Below are 19,060 nucleotides of genomic sequence, written 5' to 3' on the forward strand. Positions count from 1 at the left end.
TGAGAAGGCGTTCTGTGATTAGGCGCTTGACACTGACCGTCACTCACGGCTTTTACCGTCACTCACGGTTTGCGTTCGTTCAGGTACTAGCGCAAAGTTACTGCTGATGGGACGATCGCGCTCGAGCAAACAAATAAACAATCGTGAGGAGTGGGAATGGAAGTGTCGTGCGCTGGAACGAGGTCATGCAATATAGACCTCCATATCTAATGAGGACCGCAGCTTCATACATCCCTCGAACCCAGGGTAAATATTCCATAACTCTGGAAGCCACACAGTCCATAGAAGCGGTGTCGCATTGTTGTTTGGCGTGGTACATATTCGTTGAGGTGAATTGATCGTCCCATGTCTCCCGGATCTGGGATCTGACAACGGGACGGTCCAGCCGCCGTCGTCGAGCGGCGATCCCGTGCGGAAACGTTGATCATGGTTATCGGCCGCAGGACCCTGGACCTCCCGCGAAGCATTCAATTGTCAATTGACGTTGCATATCGTGAGGGTAAAAATCTCACACGACCACTATGAATCGAGCTAGCCAGGGCTTAGATACACAAACGCTAATGCGAAGGGCGCGGGGAAACTCTAAGCTGGCATGAGATCAAGGGCGATACGTTCATTTCCTCCGGTCGTCAGGGGCTACAGGGGCTGATAAGGGCCAGCAGTTTAGGCGGGATACGGGCAAAGGGAACGCGCTGCGTGTCATGATCTGCACTGATCGACCGCTAACGCGCACTCGGGTGGCTTCCGCGGCCCAACGCATCGACAGGAAAAAGAAAATTTTCTTGCTGTTTTGATTGCGATGGAAGTGTGTAGGCCTAGATCTGGATTGATTACGTTTGGGTACGTAAGCCGCGTCCTAAGCGTAGAGGGTTAGGGTTTGTTGTGGGGCGTGAGAAGCGCAGATGACGGAGGAGGATCTTAGGAAGGGTCTACTGAACATCTCAAGTGCCGCCATTCGGAATATTCCATGAGGTGCGGACTAATCTTCTGTCCACGTGGCCATGGATGCGCTTCCCGAAGGAGCCTACTTCACCAGCCACGGCTAGCTGTTCGCCGTGGTGATATGTATGTACCTTGAGCTTCGGCCTGCGCCACCGCTTCGGATGTTTTGCCGGTTTCGTTAATAGCACCGCGCCGCACCGAATCTGCGGGCTAACCGAACTCCCAGCAAAAAAGTTACCCCAGCTGCTGGGCACTTGTACGTGAGCTGGCAGCTTGCAATCAATTGTGCTTGGCAAGAGGTATGATGGAGAGGAGCCGGTCGGACAATGATCGAGGTTGCAAAATTGATGGCGTGAGTCAGCCCGGACATCACCTGTCGGACTTCGGGGGAGACGTGCGAACCTTAAAGGACGGGACGGGACGGGCCGTCTGTTGGCTCGCCTGAATTGCATTTGCATATAGACGTCAGGCAATCTTTCCACTATAAAAGCCTTGGCATGTCACGTATCGTCTCGAGAGCACGCACGACATCGAACCCATGACCGTGCCCCATAGCCATGACCGTGCCCCCACCGCTTAACCGAGTTGTCGAGCGCGGCGCTTAGGTTTCAGCAGCTGTGACGTTTCCGTCAAAGGTCCAAGGTTCCAATGTAATTTCGACTGTATAAGCAAAGAGCGTAAGCGTTCGAGAACAACGCGTAAACAGCAGAGAAAGCCTCTTTCGTCGTTGACGTTTTCATGGCGTGCATTTCCAACTAGCTTCCGGTCTAGGCTTTCCATCCAGGGCTCCAAGCTTGCAGGTCTAGGTCGCGAACCGAGCTTTGGCCGCTCCCCGGTCGCGCCGTGACCCTGGACGCCTGCCCATTCTTTTGCCCGGGTGTTGATATACGCGGGTTGCAACAGACGTTCGTTCGCCCAGCAATCGAGAGCACATGCGTCGACTTTAATCTCCGTGAGTGAGCTCGCCGTGTGTTACATCTGCAGTACCTTCTCTTTTACAATTGACGAGAGAGACTCCCGCCTGTTTCAGCCCTTGTTAACCGACGGCCCGCCACGAGCACGCGCGACCCGAACTCAAAGTGCTGAGCGCTGTCCTTGAAGATCGTCTATCGTCTTGTTGACTTTCTCGCCGTCCTCCGCCGCCGTCCGTTCTCCACCAACAGTGTCCCGCCCCCGTCATCCTCGTCGCGGTGTCCACGACGGTCTCTCGACAAAAACGTTCGACGCTCCCGCACGCAGGATCACACATGCTATAAGCGAGCGGCTCGGCCCTTTTTCGACCTTTTATCAGATTTTGCGCCTCGCCCGTCGATCGAAGCGACTCCCACGAGCGAAACGAAAAGTTACCCGTCCACGACTTACATGGAAGGCGGAGGGCCTTCATACAATAACTATCCCTCAATCGAGGCCGAGGAAGAGGAACGGAGAAGGCAGCAGCAATTACAGGCTCCGTATTCACAACGACAACAACCACCGCCGTCGTATTCATCACCCGCGACTGCGCACCAGCATCCGTCGCAACCGCCGCCTCCGTCAGTACCCCCACATCCTGCACAAGCAATGACGCCCGTCCACGGTCCTCGACGAAGGAGTGAGGGTGCGCTGGCGCCTGTAGCTGTCCCGGCTGGGTATCCACTCCCGCCTATTAACCCCTTCCACGGAGTCCCACATTCACTGGACGAACAACGGCAATGGCAACAGCAGCAACAACATGCGCCGCCCCACGAAGCACGACCACCCTACAACCCACAGAACCCGCTCGAACACCGGTATCCGCCTCCGCCGCCACTCCCTGCGCAGCAAATTCCGGGTGGGATGGTTCAGACGGCACATACGCAGTCACTCACACAGCGTGCTGCGCCGAGGCAGAGGACGGCTGTTGCGTGTCGGTATTGTCGGCGACGAAAGGTGTGTATATGCTCCCCAATCTCCCACTTGCCCGGAGTAAATGCTAATTTATTTTTATCAGATCCGCTGTTCAGGCTTCTTGACCTCCGCCGACGGCCGCTGCCAAAACTGTATTCGCCTAGACCAAGAATGCGTGTTCACTCCCGTTGCCGCAAACGTCGCGGATATCCATATCGCGCAGCATACACCCCCGTCATACCAGCATCCACACCCCCATCAGCAGGGTGGGTATCCCCCGCCGCCGCAGATGCCGCAGCAGGGCCATTTACCGCATTCGAGGAGTATGTCGAGTGTGTATCCTGGATCTGGGCCGGGGCCTGAGAATGTCACGCCGCAGCGGGGGTATTATGACAATGAATACCCCCAGTCACCGTCTACCGCACCTGGTCCTCCTCCACGCCATCGAGGATCCGCTTCCTCCGGGTGGTCACAACCCCAACCCGCACCCCCATCTCAACCACCCCCTACCGAAACACCCATCCCACTCCCCGTGTATGCTCAACACAAAATACAACGATCACATGAATACGCCTCGTCATGGCCTGAACGGACGACGCCGGCTGGTGCACCGTATCCACGGAGGAGCTATCCAAGTAGTCCGCCAAGACGTGTGGAAAGTCCGAGAGGAGGTGGATATGCGGGACATGGGTCGTACGGTGGGGCTGGGGAGTATAGTTATGCTGCCGGGCAAGGACCTGAAAGACAGCAGGCGCAAGGTAATGGAGGACCAGGACAGGGGCTTTACCCTCCAGAATATCAGTGGCGACAGCCATCGTACGGTGGTCATCCCACGCATCAGGGCTCGGCGAGTCCGGATCCGCGAGCTTATGCTTCGCAGCCACAACATCCTTTACCACCTCCGGCGACAGCACCACCTGCATCGGCAAGGAGAGAGGGGGAGGGACCATTGGCGTTGTTGAGTCGTGCAGCGGAACGGGAGAGGTATCAAACTCCTGTACAGCCTCCCGCTCCTCCACCATCTCTTCCTCCCCCAACTACTTCTCCTCCTAGAATATCGAGCGTGGAATCGAGGCAACCGAGTCGAGTCCTTCCCGTCCTTCCCAGCATCCGCACCGAGTTCGCAGCCCCAATGCCTCCTGGCCCAACATCGGGCTCAGGTTCGAATTTAAGTCCGGGCTCGAGAGGGGATGGGGAGGTACAGGGACCTAGGAGTGCGACTGCGATGAGTGCCACGTCCACGGCGGATAGGAGTCCGGTTACGCCTGCTGTGCTTCCCGCTCTCGTAGGCGCGGAACGGAGTCTGAGTCCGACTTTGCGGCCGATGCAATCATCCCCATCTCTCGTAGGTGAAAGGGTCGGGTCTGCTGCGCCGAGTCCTTCGAGGCCGATGACTGCTGGTAGTGGTACAGCTGGTGCTGAACGGAGCGTGAGTCCCACGGGGGGTGTGAGTGGAGGAGACGCCGGCCCAGGGTTGAGACTACCACAGTTGCAGCCGGTACAGAGGACTGCGGCGGATATTGGGATGTTGGCGTTGTTGAGTCCGGATCCGGGACCGGGGGTGAGGAGTCCGAAGAAGAAGGATGTTGAGGAGTGGACGTGAAAAGAATACGGTGTGATGTTTTTGAGAGTGCATTTGGAAAAGCGAGCGTCATGGCGATTGCGATTGAGTACAAGAGGAGGAGAGTATGAGTATACAAGATGAGGTGCATCCCACTATATGGGTTATCAGCAAAGGAAAAAGCGAAGCGAAGATGATGGGAAATGAAATCATCGAGGCGTTTGGAGTTTGCAGTTTGTCGTCATGGAAGTTGGATCCGCGGACATCATCGAGTATAGCAATGGACAACATGAACAGCTGATACCCTTTCTCCGTAGACTCTGCAAACATATTAAGTCATCAGTATACTTCCCACGCGAGATTGACTCCGTACTATTACTTACTTCACACGTTCATTTTAATTAACGTTTGACGGGAAGTGCAAGTTGCCGCTTCCCGAGACATGCAGTTATCGTACGTGCGGTGTTTTCGATCGCGAAGGAACGCAGTTTGGCAGAGGTGCAGTCGGGATCGAGGATCTGATAAGATGCCCTCCTCCTCTTATCTAACAAACTTTGAAGGAGGTGTAGTTGGATGCCAAATCTTGCTCAATTGACGTGAGAATGCACTGTTTCATTTTGCTGTTGCTATTGCAATTGGGGGGGTTGACATGGGCGAGGGTGCGTGTTTCGAGATTAAGGTTTGAAACTCTCGGGCCCCACCCTGAGCACAGGACGTCTGACAGCAGTCGGGACAGAGATGGCAGTACGAGCCGGAGGCAATTTAGCCTTGCGAGCTCCTTTTTCATTGTCCTAACGGAACTCTCGATTGGGTCTTTCCCTTCCTTCTCTCGGCATCGGTACCACGTCTTGACCATTGACACGGACGACTATTGACGTTGCAGTTCAGCTCGACTACTGGCAGTTCGATTGTCTCGGAAGGAGATGTACCAACGAGGTTACGGACAACCACCGCCCGTTCCGAGTCCGCAACGAGGCGGCTCGGAGTATTCGGATTACGTTAATGGTAGCGGAAGGTCACAAGGCTCCTTGAGTCCGCAACAATTCATCGGTGCTGGGAATGTCAACATTTACGCCCTCTCCCACCCGCGAAATCACGCTCAGCAACAGCAATTGCAGCAGAGCATGGGAATGCCATCTCGTATGGCCATGGGTACCTCTTCACCTTTTTAAGTTCGAACCTGGAGCAGAACTAAGACGATGACGTACAGCCCCCAAACACCAACACATCCAATACACCTCCACCCCCACCCCCTCCGACATGCGTCCAATGACAACAGCCTCAGCCCACTCCAACGGAACCGTGACAACCACCGCCTCCACCTCCCGCCGCGGCGGTACAATGGGCAGCCTCAACCCCCTAAAGGCCTTCCGCCGCGCAACCAACGGCTCCAATTTCGGACCAGATGCGGAGGTAGAGCCGAGTCCGCCGAGTACTGGGTATAGCATTCAGCAGGGAGGCTATTCGGCGGTCAGCCCGGGAGCGCTGAGGGAGCAGAAGACCAGGGTTGGGAATAGGTATATTGCGATTAATACGGGGTATGGCGGTGGGCATGGCGGGGGTGAGAGGGGGTGTGATTCGCCGACGATGCCGAGTATGAGTTTGAGGCATCAGGTTCAGGGTAGCTATGGTCACGGCGGCGGAGGAGGGTATGCGCGTGGACCTAGTCGTCAAAGCGATGTCGACTCTATCTTGGGTTCGGAGTCGTACTATGGGTCTAGGGATGCGAGAGGGTATGAGGCATCTCTTGCAACGAGGGATGCGTTGTTGGATGAGCATGGGCATAGTGAGTGTGGAGCGTTTGGGGAGGAAGAGGAGACTTTTGCGCATGGGAATGAGGATGGAGGGGAGAGTAGGAGTGTTCAGTTGGATGTTGAGGAGTATGTCGGGAGTATGGTACCTTCTCTCTCCGGTGTCGGTACCTCCATCTATGGTCATGGCCACCAGCACCAACACGGGCAAGTGGGAAGTTCGGCCTTTTCGGTGAGGAGTGGACCGAGGCGACGCGAGAGTTTTCATTCGGGCATGACGACGTCGACGCAGCGCTCGAGGGATGCGAGGGAGGAGAGGTTACAGAGGAATTTGATTGATGATCTGTATACGCCGGAGGAGGAGGAGGAGGTTTTCGTTACGGGGTGTGCGGATGAGAATGATCTCATTGATGCTGTCGAAACATTCACGTCCAATGCGAATGAGGCGCAGGACGAGGGTCTCGACCCTGGGATTTTCTCGCATATCGTCCTGAGTCAACCTGATGTCGGACATGGGCACGGCTCGGTGTCGAGTAAGGCGGGAAGTGTGCATGGGAGCGTGATGTCCGACGACTCCTCCCCCATCGTCTTCGGAATCGCACCCGTGAGTATCCGCGCCTCCCCGCATCTGAGGGCACAGCAGAGTATGGAGAGTGTCTCCACCCGTCGCTCAGACCTAGCACCCTCCATCATCTCTGCCCGTCAAGTCCAGGTCCAGAGAGCGGCTCCACTTCCCACGCCGCCCCTCTCCACCCACGCACAAGAGGTGGCCATGGGTTCTGGGAAGACGGGTGCACGCGGTTTGGTTATTGGCGGGCATGGACAGATGCAGAAGCCGAGGAGGGATGCGTCTGAGGGGAGTCCCGTGTTGTCGCCTGCTTTGTCGTCTGTATCGGGGATGAGTGGACATAGCCAGATGGGGTCTTCGGTTGGGCGTGTGATGGGGAGAACTGCTGGGCATGCGCCGACGTCGCCGGCTAGGGTTGCGCCGAAAGCCCCTGCTCCGGTTTTGTCGCAGCCTCCTATGCCGTTCGTGCCGCCGAGGCCGCCAAATGATACCGGTGCGGCTGTGAAGAGTGCTCAGGTATCGAATTTGAATTCGTTGAAGACACCGCCGCACCCGCAGACGCCTGGGTCGAGGATGCGTCGTCCCTCCAAAGCGGAGTTATCGCCTTCCACGCCTGTCCACCCGCCTCCGCCTAAGCGTGCGCCGCCGAAGGTTACGTTGATTACGCATGAGGCGTTTGAGAAGAGGGGTCTGCCGAAGTATAAACAGCAATCTGGGTCGGTGCGCGACAAGAGTTCGGGTTCAAAGAGGGGCAAGACGAACGCAGATGAGGATAGGAAGTTAGAGGAGGCGTTGAGGTTGTTGTCTGACGACGTGGAGGGGTTGACTGCGAAGAAAAACTCCCCCAAGAGCAAGAAAGCTGCTCCCGCCGAAGATGAGGGTGACGATTCGGATATGGTCGTTAACCCAACCAGCGGCGAAGAAGGCGACGACGACACCACAGACGAGACCAAGGAGAAGGAGATTAGGAGCGCGGTCGTTATGATTGAGGAGACGGAGTGGGATGGGAAGGCGTTTGGGGGCGAGGTGTGTCTTATGCCGGGTTTGAGTGCGGCGGAGTTGTTGAATAGTATGCCTGAGCCGCCGTCGTCACCTGAGGCCGTTGTTGCTCCGGCTCCGGCTGCAGCTGCAGCTGCTGAGAAGGAGAAGGCGGAGGTGGTGGCCAGGGAGGTGAGTCCGAAGGTTGTGAAGGATGCGGGGATGCCGCCGAGGAGCACGACGCCAGTGCCGCCGTTACCGAAGTTGCCTGTGCCGTCTACACCGAAACATAACCTGCCTACTCCGGCGATGTCGCCAATCGCACCTACCAACACCGCAGCAGCTCCTTCCTCGCCCGCGACGCTCGCACCTCCAGCGACAGCAGGCCTCCTCCCTCCGCCTACCGCTGCTGCCCCGCCGCCTACTGCAACCGCACTCTCTCTCCCAGCCGGAGCAGCCGCTATAGCGAGTGCGCTCGGTCAACCGCAGGGCGATAATATGGAGTCAAGGATGAAGGCGCTTGAGGAGAGGAATTGGATCTTGGAGCAGGCGTTGAAATTGTTGATGACCAACGGGCAGGGGGTGCCTGGGATGCCTCAGCAGGGTGGTGCGTTTGCTTCTGGAGGACAGTAAGATGGGGGGATGGGAATGTTGCTGGATATATCGTGGATTTACTTTGGAATTTCATCGCTTACTGGGGTGGACATGGAGTTTCATCAGGTTGCTTATTGTGCATTACGTTGTGGGTGGTATCGATATGGAGAACGCGTCATAGCTATAGCTCGAGTGACTTTTTCTGAACCAACACAGGTTGCTTAGTACAAACAAGTCTTCCATGATTATTATCCCAGGCTAGCATAAGCTCTGGCCATTTCCCTTGATGTCGGTTGCCCGGTGAACCACCACCACGCAGGTCCCATTGCACGTAAATACGTATTTGACTTTGTACGTGTGAGCACTGAGCACTGAGCACTGAGCACTGAGCACTGAGCACTGAGCACTGAGCACTGAGCATTCACTCCACACCATCAGAGCTTGCTCCAAAATGGCAAACAGTGAAGGTGCCTTTCAGGTCTCCCAAGAGCTGAAAGATCTGGAGCGTTACATCGACGAACATGCTGCCGATCCGCAGGCGGACGCCACGATTGACCGGTGCTGTGCCTATATCACGGCCCTGCCTGCCAGTGTTCACTTGTTTTGCGAGAGGAGACTTCGAAAAGTGATGACCAATTGCCTTTACGTCTTTTCCAGCCCGAAGCGACTAGGTGCGGCCGGTGATAACGCATTCTTGACGAGAGTGGCGGATAGTGTCAGGAATTGCCATAACTGTGTGCCCGAATACGTCGAGACGAAAGAGGCATTTAGAAAATCATTAGTGCTCGCAGGGTAGATCTTCACCGTAGCATTCACTTTGCCCTTTAGACTTTTGCTAATTGTTGCTCGTGTGCAGTTTTGAGCAAGATGGCATCGAAGCCACGATGGAGTCCGTCATTAACTGGGATAAGAATCGACTACGGAATCACCTATACAACGAAGCACGACGGCTACCACCGCTGACCTCGGCGGAACAGAGGGGTGATCAAGGACCGTGGCAGTGCGCGATTTACGAGTGTCTCTGTGTTCCACAGTACTTGATCTCACAAGAACTTTATGAGCCGTTCGTGGAGTGTTTTATTGCTGTTAAACCGTTTTTGCGGTTCAAGGATGGGCTTTTGGGGGGGATGGTGGAGTTGTTGTATGAGAGGCATCCGCATTTACGGAGGTGGGCGATCAAGTCCTTGACTTATCTCGCGGATTCTATCCAGACTGGAAAAGACACGCCGATCAAGCCCGATACATTCAACAAGATCGCTAAAGGCTCGTTCTTCCGGGCTCTACAGCGCTTCATGGATGGACCTCCCGACCCAGGACTCGACGGGAATCTCGTTTTCTGGAACGGAACTGCGGTTCTTATCAACCTCTTCGACAAAAGCACTGTCATTGACTCTATTTTGGGCGAGAGATGGGATATCATCAACTTCACCTGTTCGAGACTCCCACAAGACGGCCCACACCTAGTCGCCGTAATCCGATGCTTCACAGCCCTCGTCAAAAATCTCGGTACGGATTTCTGGCTCCGTGTCCACCCTCCACAACAAGGTACTTGTATCGAGTTGATCCTCAATAGCTCAGCATTGTTGGATTGGTTGATGAACATCGACGGTCCACAAGATCTGGATTGGATCTACCACCAGAAGCAGAAAGAGAAGGAGCAGAGAGACAAGGAGCTATTGGGGTGGACTGATCCACTCGCTTGGATCCCCTACCTCATCACGAACGCGAAAGCGTCGAACAAGCGATTATTCTGCGACCGTATCATGCCTGTCGTGCTTGGAAGCTTGCCAAAGACCCCGAATTTGCCGGTGAATGCTAGAGCGAAATGTTTGGAGGAGGGGCTGAGCGTGATGAGGACAGTTATGGCTGAGGCAAGCGAGATGTATCATATTGAGAGTGAGGTGCATAGTATTATGCAGCAGGAGATTCGACAAATCGGTGATGCGAATGCTGCGGTTATCATCGAGGAAGCATTCTCTAAACTTTACCTCACGAATGAGCGGTGGGTCACCATCCATGGGGATGCGTGCAAGATCATCGAGTTGTGCGCCGAGATGGATTGTAAGCGACTCAAACATGAATACAAAGGCGTTACGGAGGGGAATTCGGCACCGAGTGTGTTGTATGGTTTCGAGCGTGGGATGGAGTCATTTTGGGAACCACTCTTAAGTGTTATCTCGGCTGATTCGCCGGAGATGTGTGCGATCGTACTCAAAGCTACGGCTTCGATTGCGTTTATGGAGGACCTCGCTAAACCAGCGGGAGGGGCTGGGAAGGCGAGCGAGAAGGAGGATATGTTCAGGAGGATTAGGAATTCGTTTCAGGAGATTATGCAGCAGATTCTGGAGAAGTTGAGTGGACTCGAATCACATCGTCTGAAAGAGGTGTTGGCGCATCCGGAGGCTGTGCATGCGTTGTTGCAGCTTACGGTTTCTGTGAATCAGTCGTTTCAGCAGGAAGCGATTGATATCGTCAAGCAGGCGAACGACGCAGCTAGTCGTGCGGAGGCTATCCAGGGGATGTTCACGACGTTCTTTGAGGGTACGTGTGAGGGGTTCACCAATGCCTTCGAGCAATTCTGTCATTACAAGCCGTTTCAGGCTGCGACGCGGGCTGTGTCGACGTTGGCAACGATTGTGGAGGTGCTTACGTCTCCGGGGTCTGGGGTGTTGACGACGGATAAGGATTCTGTGGTGCGTTCGCAGGGGAATTTGCGGGCGCTGTATCACCTTTGGCAGGCGATGTGGAAGGCGTTGGATGTGTTGTTTTTGAATTGTGTAGCGTGGGCGGAGAAGATTGATCGTGATGTGATGGTTGATCTCATGCGTGATATGCTCGATTTGACGACGAATTTGCTGGATGGGTACACGGCGATAGACGAGGTGCTTTGTCATCTTGCGGATATGCCGACGACGGAGGCGTCGCGTGGGAAGACGTGTGTGACGTTGCCGGAGGATATGGCTGTTCCGCTCAAAGCCATTGCGAACTGGCTTCGTCTTAACGATGAGTATCTGCTGCGTAATGCGGTCAGTGTGCTTTGCAGGATTCTGGGCAAGATGGCGCAGTACTCGATTATTATGGATCAAGGCGTCCATAAGTTGATCGATAAGGTCATTAGGAGTGCTGCGAAGAAGGGGAAGAACAACAACCTCTCGGAGGAGCAGGTGCAGGACTTGCGCATCGCTCTCAGCGAGCATTATCCGGAGCCTGAGGTTCCTGTAGCAGCACCGCCAAAGTCAAATGTGCCAGGCTCTACTACTTCGTCCAAGATTGACTTCAGCAAATGGCAGGCTAACGCTGGAAGTTCCTCTGCTGCACCGATCAGCATCACTGATGACGATGTCCGGGTCCGACCCGTTGCGGGCCGGCCCGTCGATCCGAGAAAAGCACTCGGCGTCAAACCGACAGCAAAGCCGCAGGCGAGCGATGCAATTACCCGCCTGCGGCAAGAAATGGCAGCGAGCGCCAAACGGCCCATTCCTCACCCGCAGATACGCAAGCCCGTCGTAAAGAAAAACGAAACACCTGGAAATTCTGACGACGAGAGTGATGAGGAAGGAGTGAAGGACAATGGTCTTTTTGCACTTGCTCAGGAGAGTAAGCCTGCTCCGGTGGTTAGGAAGCCGATTGAGAGGAGGCCGATTCAGATGATCAATATGCCCATGGCGAATAGGCCTAATGTTGATGATATGAGACGGCAACGCTTGAATGCTGAGAGGAATCTCCGAGCACGTCTTTCGCCTGATTTGTCGCCACTTCACCGGGCAATGTTGAAGTGGGATCCTCAGCATGCTGGTGATATGCCTCCCGACGCCGACCGACAAAATTACCAGAAGGTTGCATCCACTTTTGCGACGGCTGACAGGTATAGTGCCACATTCCTGCCACTTTTCTTGCTTGAGGCATGGCAACAGATTGTTAGATGCAAGGAAGAGAAGTTGGATCAGCCTTTCAAGTTCTTGATTCACAACCGTGCTTCGGTCGATGACTTTATCGACATCTTCGTCACTGTCTCGCACGATGCCTTCAAGGATACTCATCTCTCAGACACGGACGTCATGGCCATTTCTCAGATGCCTCAACCCTTCAAGAAGGACAAGGAAAACTTGGCTTGTCTCGCCAAGGTCCAGAGTACTACGAGGAAGAAGGATGTGGTCGAAGTTTGCTTGCGCTGTATCCCGCCGCCGGACATGCTGTCTTACATCCGTCCCAAGATGGAGTTGTACGCAACGAAGCTATGGAATTTGACGCCTCTTCACCGTGAGTATGCTGCGCTCAGTGGTCTTCAGTACTACGACCTCGTCGACGATATCATCAAGGCTCGTATTCGACAGTCACCCAGGCCTACTCCTGAGCAGATTACGCGTGCCATGAAGACTTACAATCTCAACCAGCCTCAAGCTGCTGCCGTCCTTGGCGCCATCAGATCTCAGGGTTTCAGTCTGATTCAGGGTCCTCCTGGTACTGGTAAAACAAAGACCATTCTGGGTATCGTCGCTGCTTTCATGGCGGAAGGTCGTGCTAAAGGTCAGCGCATTGCTCTTCCTGGTCAGGTTCAGGGTGCTCCTCCGCCGCCACCGAAGATCATGATTTGTGCTCCTTCCAACGCTGCCGTCGATGAAATCGTCTTACGTCTCAAGGCTGGTATCTATGATGGTCAAGGAAAGCTTTACAAGCCTAACATTGTTCGTCTTGGTATGAGTGATGCGATCAACGCTGCCGTTAGAGATGTTACGCTCGAGGCTCTCGTTGATGACCAGCTCGAGGCATACATTGCCGCCGAAATCAACAAGAGTGGCGGACCTGTCAAGGATGCTACCAAGTTGCGCGATGAAATGAACCGGGTTGTGAAGGAGCGTGACGAGATCCGTGTTCAGATCGAGCAGGCTCGTGAGCATGGACAACTCACTTCCGATCTTGAGTCTAGGTTGAAGGCTCTTACCACCCGCAAGAACAACCTTGGTCAAGCACTTGACGAGAGTCGTGATAAGCAGAGGGCGAACAACCGTGCAAAGGATATTGCTCGTCGCAAGATCGAGTCTGACATCCTCGCTCATGCTGATGTCATCTGTGGTACCCTTTCTGGTTCCGGTCACGAAATGGTTGGACAGTTGTCTATCACCTTCGAGACCGTCATCATCGATGAGGCTGCCCAGTCCGTCGAGGTTAACGCATTAATTCCGTTGAAGTACGGATGTAAGCGTTGTATCCTCGTCGGAGATCCGAACCAGTTACCTCCTACGGTTTTGTCGCAGAAGGCATCGAGTTACGGGTATGATCAGTCTTTGTTCGTGCGTATGTATCAGCGTGCGCCTGAGTCTGTGCATCTTTTGTCCATTCAGTACCGTATGCACTCGGAAATCAGTCGATTTCCGTCGAAGACTTTCTACGACTCTCAGCTTATCGACGGTCCGAGCGTGGATAAACAGACCGCTCGTCCTTGGCATGCAAGTACGTTGTACACGCCCTACAGGTTCCTTAATGTCAAGGGGCGTGAACAGTTCGGTCGTGCACACTCAGTGATGAACAAGATGGAAGTTCAAGCAGCTATGGATTTGTACGAGAAGATCGGGAACGAATTTTCCGAGATCGATTTTGATGGAAAGATCGGTATCGTTACGCCTTATCGTGGACAGATGCTCGCTCTGAAGGATGAATTCAAGAAGAAGTATGGACAGACCATCACCACGATCGTCGATTTCAACACCATTGACGGTTTCCAAGGTCAAGAAAAGGAAATCATTATCCTATCCTGTGTCCGTGCCGGGAGCGGTGAAAAGTCCATTGGTTTCTTGGCTGATGTCCGTCGTATGAACGTCGCGCTCACGCGTGCGAAGGCGAGTATCTTTATTCTGGGTAACAGCGACCACCTCGGATCTAGCAACAGCAAACATTGGAGGATGTTGATTCAGGATGTCAAGGAGCGTGGGTTGTTGACGGATTTTACACCGGAGATGTTAAGGCAGCCTACGAGGACTGGAGCGAAGCCGGTGGTGGAGACTTCCGTGGTCAAGGCGGAGCCGGTGGTTAAGATGGAGGGACATGCGTATCCTATTTTGCCTATGGAGAATGTTGGTAGGGATAGCGCGAAGGATCTCACCACGGGAACCGAGAAGCATAAGGTTGAGGACGGGGAGGAGGGTCCAGCGGCTAAGAGGAGGAAGATGGGTACGGATCAGCTACCTGCCCCCGTCGCTAAGGCTCCCGCTCCCGCTCTGGCTACCGCCGTTGGGGACGTCCTCGATATGAGCATGTCCGAAGCTCCCGCTCCAGACACGAAGACCGCCAACGTCGTCGCCGAGGGCGCGGCAGCTCCTCAGGCCCCACCGGCTGTTGTCAGACCACCTCCGAGGACGGTCATGCCGCCGAGGAAGAAGGAGGAGTATAGCTTGGGTATATCGTCTCGTCCGACGAACAAGCCAATTAACAGGCCTCTGAGGGCGACAGATGGCAAGGATCAAGCGACGGGGCCGCAGCCGGTGAATCGCGATCGGCAGGCGTAGAGCGAGGGGAGTGAGTGAGTGAGGAGGGGAGGGAGACATGAGGGTTTTGCATGCATGCATTGTTGAGTGTTGTTTGGAGTATATCTGTTAGAACTGCATATTTGTCTTCGCCATAGGTTGTTATTAGAAGTTTCTTTGGGTTTGGGTTTGGGAAATAGCATTTGCATAGTTAGAGATTACAAATGGATATATCGTGCTCTACAAGTCTTCTTCGTATGTTCGATATTCGCCGGTTGCGTTGGGTATGAAGCTGTCGCAACTCTAGATGTTAACGGTGCAACTCTACCCGGTACACTCATCGATAGCTTAATCACTTCACACATGGCCACGTACTGGATCCTTCGTCGCCACGGATGTTCGTCGTACACTTCGTGCGAGAACCAATTGCAGCGCATGGCCGATGACTTTGGTCAAGGATCACTCGAAATCGTAAACAAAATTCCCACGTGCACCTCGAGTGCCTCGGCGACCATGCCGACTTGAACGAAGATCACACCACATCCAACTCACCCTGAACTGATCCTCCGGAAATATCACTCAAGCGATCTGGATCTGAACCCACCTCGTCCTCAGTCTCATGTCATGACTCAGGATCGCCCTCGGTCGCGGCCTTTGGCCTTTTGCAATTTACGACTGAAGATCATGAGGTTTTGACAGCGGTGTACAGTAAGGTCCGTGCACCAATATACTCACGCCACGTTCAGCATGTTCGAGGAGACCGGCGCACACACGACGACCCGTCCCGCGCGCATGTGGAGCGCATGCGCATCCCTCCTCCAGATGAGATCTCGTATTCGCGTCGGGAGTTGAGGAGGAAGGTGCATCCGAACCCCACCAATTGCAACGTCCGCGCCTCCTTTCTTAAACTTACGCCCTGGGGATTCGTATGTACTGGGTGTTGGGGAGCTATAGCTATCTGATCGGAGAATTGAGAAGGTTATAATTAGGGCGCTTCGACATAATCCCGCGGGAATACCCCCTTCGACCGTTTCGACAAACGTTAACGTAACCTTCGGACATCGTGGGGTGGCAGTGTCGGGGATGTTTCGGAGGGTTTCTTGCGAGCCATGGGGAAAGGAGGAGGTAGATCACAAGCCAGCGCCATTGCAGGCCTGGCGGCGGGCTGGCTATAAAGTGTAGCTTAGGCAAGCATAATCGTAAATGTAGATCCCATGCGATCTTAAAGTATTTTAGGCTGATTGGAGGTGTGATGCGTACCCGGGATCTTGATACTCGTATGTACTAAAAATAGAACGCAGCTGGGAGGTTGACGAGGGTAAATGCTCAATTGAGCTCGAGCAAGAAAGATATGATTCCAGACAAGACTACCCAAAAGGGTCCCTCCTAAATATTATCCTAACATGACTTCCCAGCCGGCATCGACTGCGGACAAAAACACGACCGGGTATCTAAAATCCATTGCAAAGGCATATACCCGTACTTCCATGATCCATCGAAAGCGAATGAAAAACTCCGGGTTTGTCGTCGTTGCTGTTATGTGTATGTATGTTTCCCCCCAAATGAATGCCGAATCTCACGTTCTCGAGATGAGAAAATGAGGTTGATACCGTATATGATACCTCGAAACCATGACCCCCCCCTCCTTCTTTCACCTCTGCTCTCTCTCATCCAAATACCTCTCAACAGCCCTCCTAACCTCCCTGCCTCCCTGTCCTCCCCCACCACCACCACCACCACCAACCTCCCCCCCATGAACCCTCATATGCCTCCTCATATTACTCCTCACACTAAACGCTCGCCCACACCCAGGAACAGTACACACGAATGGCCGTTCGCCCGTATGTGAATACCCATGGATTTTGAGCGAGGAGGGGCGGGAGAAGACTTTGGAGCAGGCGGGGCAGGTGAAGCGGGGGGATGTGTTGTGAGGGTCGTCTGAGTAAGGGGGGTGTTGGGTGAAGGGGTGTTGGTGTTGGTGTTGTTGGGGCGGGCGGTGCGTTGGAGGGGTGGGAAGGGGCTGTGATGCTGGCGGTTGTGGGGCGGTAGAGGATTGGGTGGGCGCGAAGGGGTGTGGTTGTAGGGAGGTACTATACCGGCTTTCGAAGGTGCTTTGTGGATAGGTTTGGTGAGTCTGTAACGTTGCCGGTTGTTGTCCCCCACCATATCCCTGTGTTCGGCCATGACTAGGTTGTACAATTCTCTCCCTGATACTCTCCATCCCCTGTCCTTGCACACCTTGTCCATGGCCACCCATCGATGCCATAGAGAGGTAGGAAGGGATTGTCGTACCCGGTGACGCACCCAACGTAAACGACGCCCGCCGTCGATCAGTGATCGGATACGGTTCCCACCCACTTGCACTCCCGGCGTATGGATCATCCGGGTACGACCTTCTCTGTTGTTGATATGATTGCTGCTTTTGAGCTTGTGAAGACCGAGAGTTCGGCCAGCCGTATTCAGAGGAATTTTGTCGTGCGTAAGGTGGTATCGAGACCGGTGCACCCATGCTCTGCGGTTGTGGTGGGAAATACGACTCGCGTTCCCGTTCCCGTTCCCGTTCCCGTTCGTATTCGTATGTGGAAGAAGCAGCACCCACGCTCATGGGGGTGTGAGGGATAGAAACCGCGAGCGTGGAAGACGTTGTCGGGCGTTGATTCATCAATATCGGGGTATTGGGTAGTGACTGCGCATACTTGTACTGCTGATAATTCCCACTCCCTTGACTAAATGCGTGTGATTGCGGGTTCGGTGGCGAGTACGACGAACTCGAGTGGTGAGGGTAATTGGGGTGCGAGAGTGGTGGAGAGTAATTCTGACGGGATCGGGGATGTGACGTTGGGGATAAATGCGGTGGGGGGGGTAGTGCTGGGCTTATTCTTGGTTCGCTGGGTTGTGGGGGTCGGTTATCACCTGTCCTTCCCATTAGCAACGCATTCACCCCACAAAGATCAATCGCAACAGCGAAAGAGACATACCCATCGACAACAAACTCGCTATTGGCGGTAAACTCGGCATCTCCAAACTCGACGGAGGAGGCAGTGTCGGCCGCGGCGGCGGCTGCGGTACCGGAGGAATCATTTGCGACACCGACGGCAGCTGCTGGTGTGATGAACGATCCCGTCTCTCGTCGTGTAGTGAGTAGTTCCCCAACATGTCATCCAATCCCATGCCTGTGCAGAGCAATTGTCGTGAACGCAGCAGGGCGCCGGGCTGGGTATATACACGGCCATACACGGAGGTGAAACCGCGCTGACCACACGCTCACATTGAGACGTTCCGGAGCCCGAAGGGGAGCGAGCTCTGGCATTGGGGCGATCACTCACCAAGACAGTCTAGCGCGGCTGAACTGGCCCACATGGAACAATCACCGTCCCGTACCCGTGGCTTGCTTAACCGAGAAGCGCCATTGCAATGAGGGTGCTTCCTGGAATTGGCGGGCTGCACTTGCTCCATTGGGGGGGAGTCGAGGGAGTGTAACGTAGACCAGTCGTTCAACGAGCCCAGCTATTTCCTGGCCTTGCCGTACTCCTCGTCGAGACGCCTACAGTTGGCTCCTACGTGTGATTGAGACGATGCGCCCAACCTGTCACATCGGGCACGCACATGCTCCACACGCGCACATCGTGTACATCCACACCACGCCGCGCATGATCTGTTCATGCTGAGCTGACCCATGGCTGCTGGGCGATCAAATAGCCAACACCCTGACTCAGCCCCTGCTTGAATTTTGTGGAAAGTGGATGCTGGTCCCTCATCGTCGTAGGTTGAGCCAAGAAAGATTGGGGGAAACTGGGTGTGAGGGAAGAAAGGGATCGACGACGTCATGCAATTGCCGAAAGCATTAGGTTACGCAATCGCAATTGCCAAGCCCGTCGCTCACTACCTACCCAGCTTGTTCGGGCAAAGCGCTTGGATCGCCCCGGCCCACCAATTGCGAATCAAATGATCGGCTCATACCCTGCCTTTTATTAAATCGATGTGCCCTGTCCGCCTCACGAGACCTGGAGACCTTGAGTACGATTCGCGGTACGCGGTACGCAGTACGCGGTACGCGGTTAAAGCCTCAATACGGTACTGAGTCGAGGGGGGTAAGCCGTGCCGCAGCCCCTCACGGGCCGCTGTCTTGGAAGGTTAAATGACCGGTTTGGCCATCGATGGTCATGGGCTCGAAATCGAAGACCGTGATTCATGTGTCAGAACGTCCCAGGACGGAGGAGCGAGTGTACAACAGGTTTGGACATGCAATTGGATTCTCGGTAAGCGAGAGTGGATGACACCATACCGACCCTTCGTCGACGCCAAGTGTAGTTATGATTAAGTTATCTCCGGACAACAG

The 19,060-nt window shown here is 54.5% G+C and overlaps 5 protein-coding genes across 5 annotated transcripts; 3 read left to right on the forward strand and 2 right to left on the reverse strand.

Moving 5' to 3' along the window:
* The first annotated feature begins 1,852 nt into the window (after positions 1-1,852).
* On the forward strand, positions 1,853-4,435 carry SAICODRAFT_102875 (uncharacterized protein). The gene is made up of 2 exons (XM_019165207.1): positions 1,853-2,850; positions 2,912-4,435. The coding sequence occupies exons 1-2, from the start codon at positions 2,305-2,307 to the stop codon at positions 4,409-4,411; spliced, it is 2,046 nt and encodes a 681-aa protein (XP_019027292.1). The 5' UTR covers positions 1,853-2,304; the 3' UTR covers positions 4,412-4,435.
* Positions 4,436-5,292: 857 nt separating this feature from the next.
* Positions 5,293-8,299, forward strand: SAICODRAFT_22587 (uncharacterized protein; the record flags this gene model as incomplete). The annotated part of the gene is made up of 2 exons (XM_019166604.1): positions 5,293-5,521; positions 5,580-8,299. 2 exons carry the CDS (start codon positions 5,293-5,295, stop codon positions 8,297-8,299), a joined length of 2,949 nt encoding a protein of 982 aa, XP_019027293.1.
* Positions 8,300-8,638: 339 nt separating this feature from the next.
* SAICODRAFT_16210 (uncharacterized protein) lies at positions 8,639-14,775 on the forward strand. The gene is made up of 2 exons (XM_019165624.1): positions 8,639-9,052; positions 9,117-14,775. The coding sequence occupies exons 1-2, from the start codon at positions 8,712-8,714 to the stop codon at positions 14,761-14,763; spliced, it is 5,988 nt and encodes a 1,995-aa protein (XP_019027294.1). The 5' UTR covers positions 8,639-8,711; the 3' UTR covers positions 14,764-14,775.
* Positions 14,776-16,477: 1,702 nt separating this feature from the next.
* Positions 16,478-16,636, reverse strand: SAICODRAFT_44490 (uncharacterized protein; the record flags this gene model as incomplete). The annotated part of the gene is made up of 1 exon (XM_019168782.1): positions 16,478-16,636. A coding segment is annotated over one exon (159 nt), but the record flags the coding sequence as incomplete, so codon positions are not given.
* A 911-nt stretch (positions 16,637-17,547) lies between these two features.
* On the reverse strand, positions 17,548-17,845 carry SAICODRAFT_68560 (uncharacterized protein; the record flags this gene model as incomplete). The annotated part of the gene is made up of 2 exons (XM_019170402.1): positions 17,700-17,845; positions 17,548-17,634 (listed from the first exon to the last, which is right to left on the reverse strand). Coding segments are annotated over exons 1-2 (189 nt in total), but the record flags the coding sequence as incomplete, so codon positions are not given.
* Between the last annotated feature and the right edge of the window lie 1,215 nt (positions 17,846-19,060).

This window comes from Saitoella complicata, assembly GCF_001661265.1.
Source record: "Saitoella complicata NRRL Y-17804 unplaced genomic scaffold SAICOscaffold_1, whole genome shotgun sequence".
NCBI lineage: Eukaryota > Fungi > Ascomycota > Saitoellomycetes > Saitoellales > Saitoellaceae > Saitoella > Saitoella complicata.